Source organism: Frankliniella occidentalis, unplaced genomic scaffold (assembly GCF_000697945.3).
Source record: "Frankliniella occidentalis isolate FOCC.00 unplaced genomic scaffold, Focc_3.1 Scaffold1523, whole genome shotgun sequence".
Lineage (NCBI taxonomy): Eukaryota > Metazoa > Arthropoda > Insecta > Thysanoptera > Thripidae > Frankliniella > Frankliniella occidentalis.
In genome coordinates this window covers 3056-4878 of record NW_026268624.1, presented here as the reverse complement: position 1 = coordinate 4878, position 1823 = coordinate 3056, and the positions used below count along the sequence as shown (strand labels likewise).

At 63.7% G+C, this 1823-nt stretch overlaps 1 protein-coding gene across 1 annotated transcript in view; it reads right to left on the bottom strand.

Annotated features, from left to right (window-relative positions):
- LOC113216741 (facilitated trehalose transporter Tret1-2 homolog) overlaps positions 1–1329 on the bottom strand; it is a gene marked incomplete at its 3' end in the record, with an annotated part of 4536 nt that extends 3207 nt beyond the window's left edge. Inside the window, 3 exon segments of the mRNA XM_052276063.1 lie at positions 481–644; positions 733–906; positions 1163–1329. Coding sequence (XP_052132023.1) covers positions 481–644; positions 733–820 — 252 coding nt within the window.
- Positions 1330–1823: the final 494 nt, after the last annotated feature.

Genomic DNA, 1823 nt, shown 5'->3' with positions numbered 1-1823 from the left:
ATTATGAGGATTAAAAAAAAAAATCCTGAAAATTTTCCCCCTAAAATACTCTTTTGGAAAATCCCTTCTTTGGTTCGGGCATGACTCCTTTGACCAGACCTGCCATTCGAGACGGGCGGCGGGCCGATAGTGCTCGCGCCACCGCCGCAGTGTGGGCGGTGGGGTCAATCTCGGAGGAGTCGTGCTGTGTATGTACACGCCGTGCGCGCCTTGTGTTGTGGTACTCATTGGCTGGGACGCACGCGCCTCTGTCGTCAGGCTCAATGCGCGAGACCAGCTAGCTCATTGTATTGGGCTCTAGCGGCGACAGTGGCGTACGTGTCCCGTCTTCCCGATCCCCCCCCCCCCCTCTTTTCCCCGTTGGAGGAGGTCTGGCCTGGCATGGCCTTGGTCTGGCGGCGGTCTCAAGTTATTGGGGACTGCCCTCCCCCTTTCCCCCTGTCAGCGAAATGTCTTCTGTCAGACGAGTAGGCGACTGACCTGCCGCTTCTGCGAAAAGGCCTTCTTGTTCTCGTCCGTCGGCGTCGTCGGCGTCCACTGCTCCTTCCCCTGCTGAAGCAGGTGCTTGTCGCCGTTGGCTGCGATCAGCCCGGGGCACTTGGCGGGCTCGACAAGCGCATGCTTCTCGGGGGAACGGGTGTCCGCTGTGGAGCACAAACGACTGCGTGACGCTTGAGGCATAACCACCACCACCTCCGCGAAGGGGTCGCCCGGGTCACATGCCGCACTCACCGACGTCGAGCCCCCCTGACAGCCTCCGCTGCAGTCCCGGGTCGTCCCGGTCGGCGCCATCGCACTCGCGGTCCTTGGCCTCGACCATGGCGTCGTCGGCCTCCTCACGGGCGCGACGGCCAAGCCCCGCCTCGGGCGCGCGCTAGCCGGCGGCCGCAGGGGATCGCCTCGCACCTGTTCGACGCCAAACCAAAACAGACTAAAATAGTTTTCTGATAAACTACTTAGTTAAACGTAGGGCTAGCCAGCACGGCCAACAAGCGGGGTCCCAAACAGCGTGCACATGCCAATTTCAGCACAAAACTATTTCTACACAAGCGACAATAATGAGCTCAGGGCATGCATAGTCAAAGTGGTGAAGGGAGGCCGAAATTTCGGAAACACTCGTCGTTTCGGCGTCAATGTGACGTTTCTTGACGTGCGTACTCACCGGGTTGCGCCGAGCTGATCTCGCTGAGCCAGCTGTAGCGCGCGGGTCGGGCCGGGCCGCGGGTGTTCGGAGTGCCGCGCGCCGCTCGCGGCTCGTCCGGCACAGAGCCTGGCGCGAGTAGTATCGCGGACGAGCCCGGTCCCGCGAGAGCCCAAAGGCCACGAGGCTGTGTGACGACGGGATGGTCAAGGCTGTATGAGGGGGGGGGGGGATTCGCCCGTTTGCGGAAACCAGCTGATCGGCGGCGAGGAGGATCGGCCTGTTCGGCTGTTCTGTTCGGCCGGTACCGGCCGGCTGCTCCTCTCCGCGGCCGTTTGCGAGCCGCGCGCGAGCCGCTCTCGGCGCAGTCACACATTCACATTCGGCTATGGTACCGCCACCCAGCGGGTCGCGAGGACGTGCAATGTGTACCCCCACGACATGAGTGGTCCGCGGGAGTAACGCGCGCAAGCTACCCCACGGCGGGGAAAACTCGCGAAGACACCCCCGCGTCGCTGGCGCTGCCCTCGCCGGCGTGGGGTAGCTCGCGAGAGGGACGCGACTCGCGGCCCGTCCCCTCGGCGGATGGTGTGGGACCCGCGGTACCTGCGGAACGTGACCGGACGGTACCGGCCGACTCCGGACACACCCACACCCTCTCTCCCATACCCCCCCCCCTCCT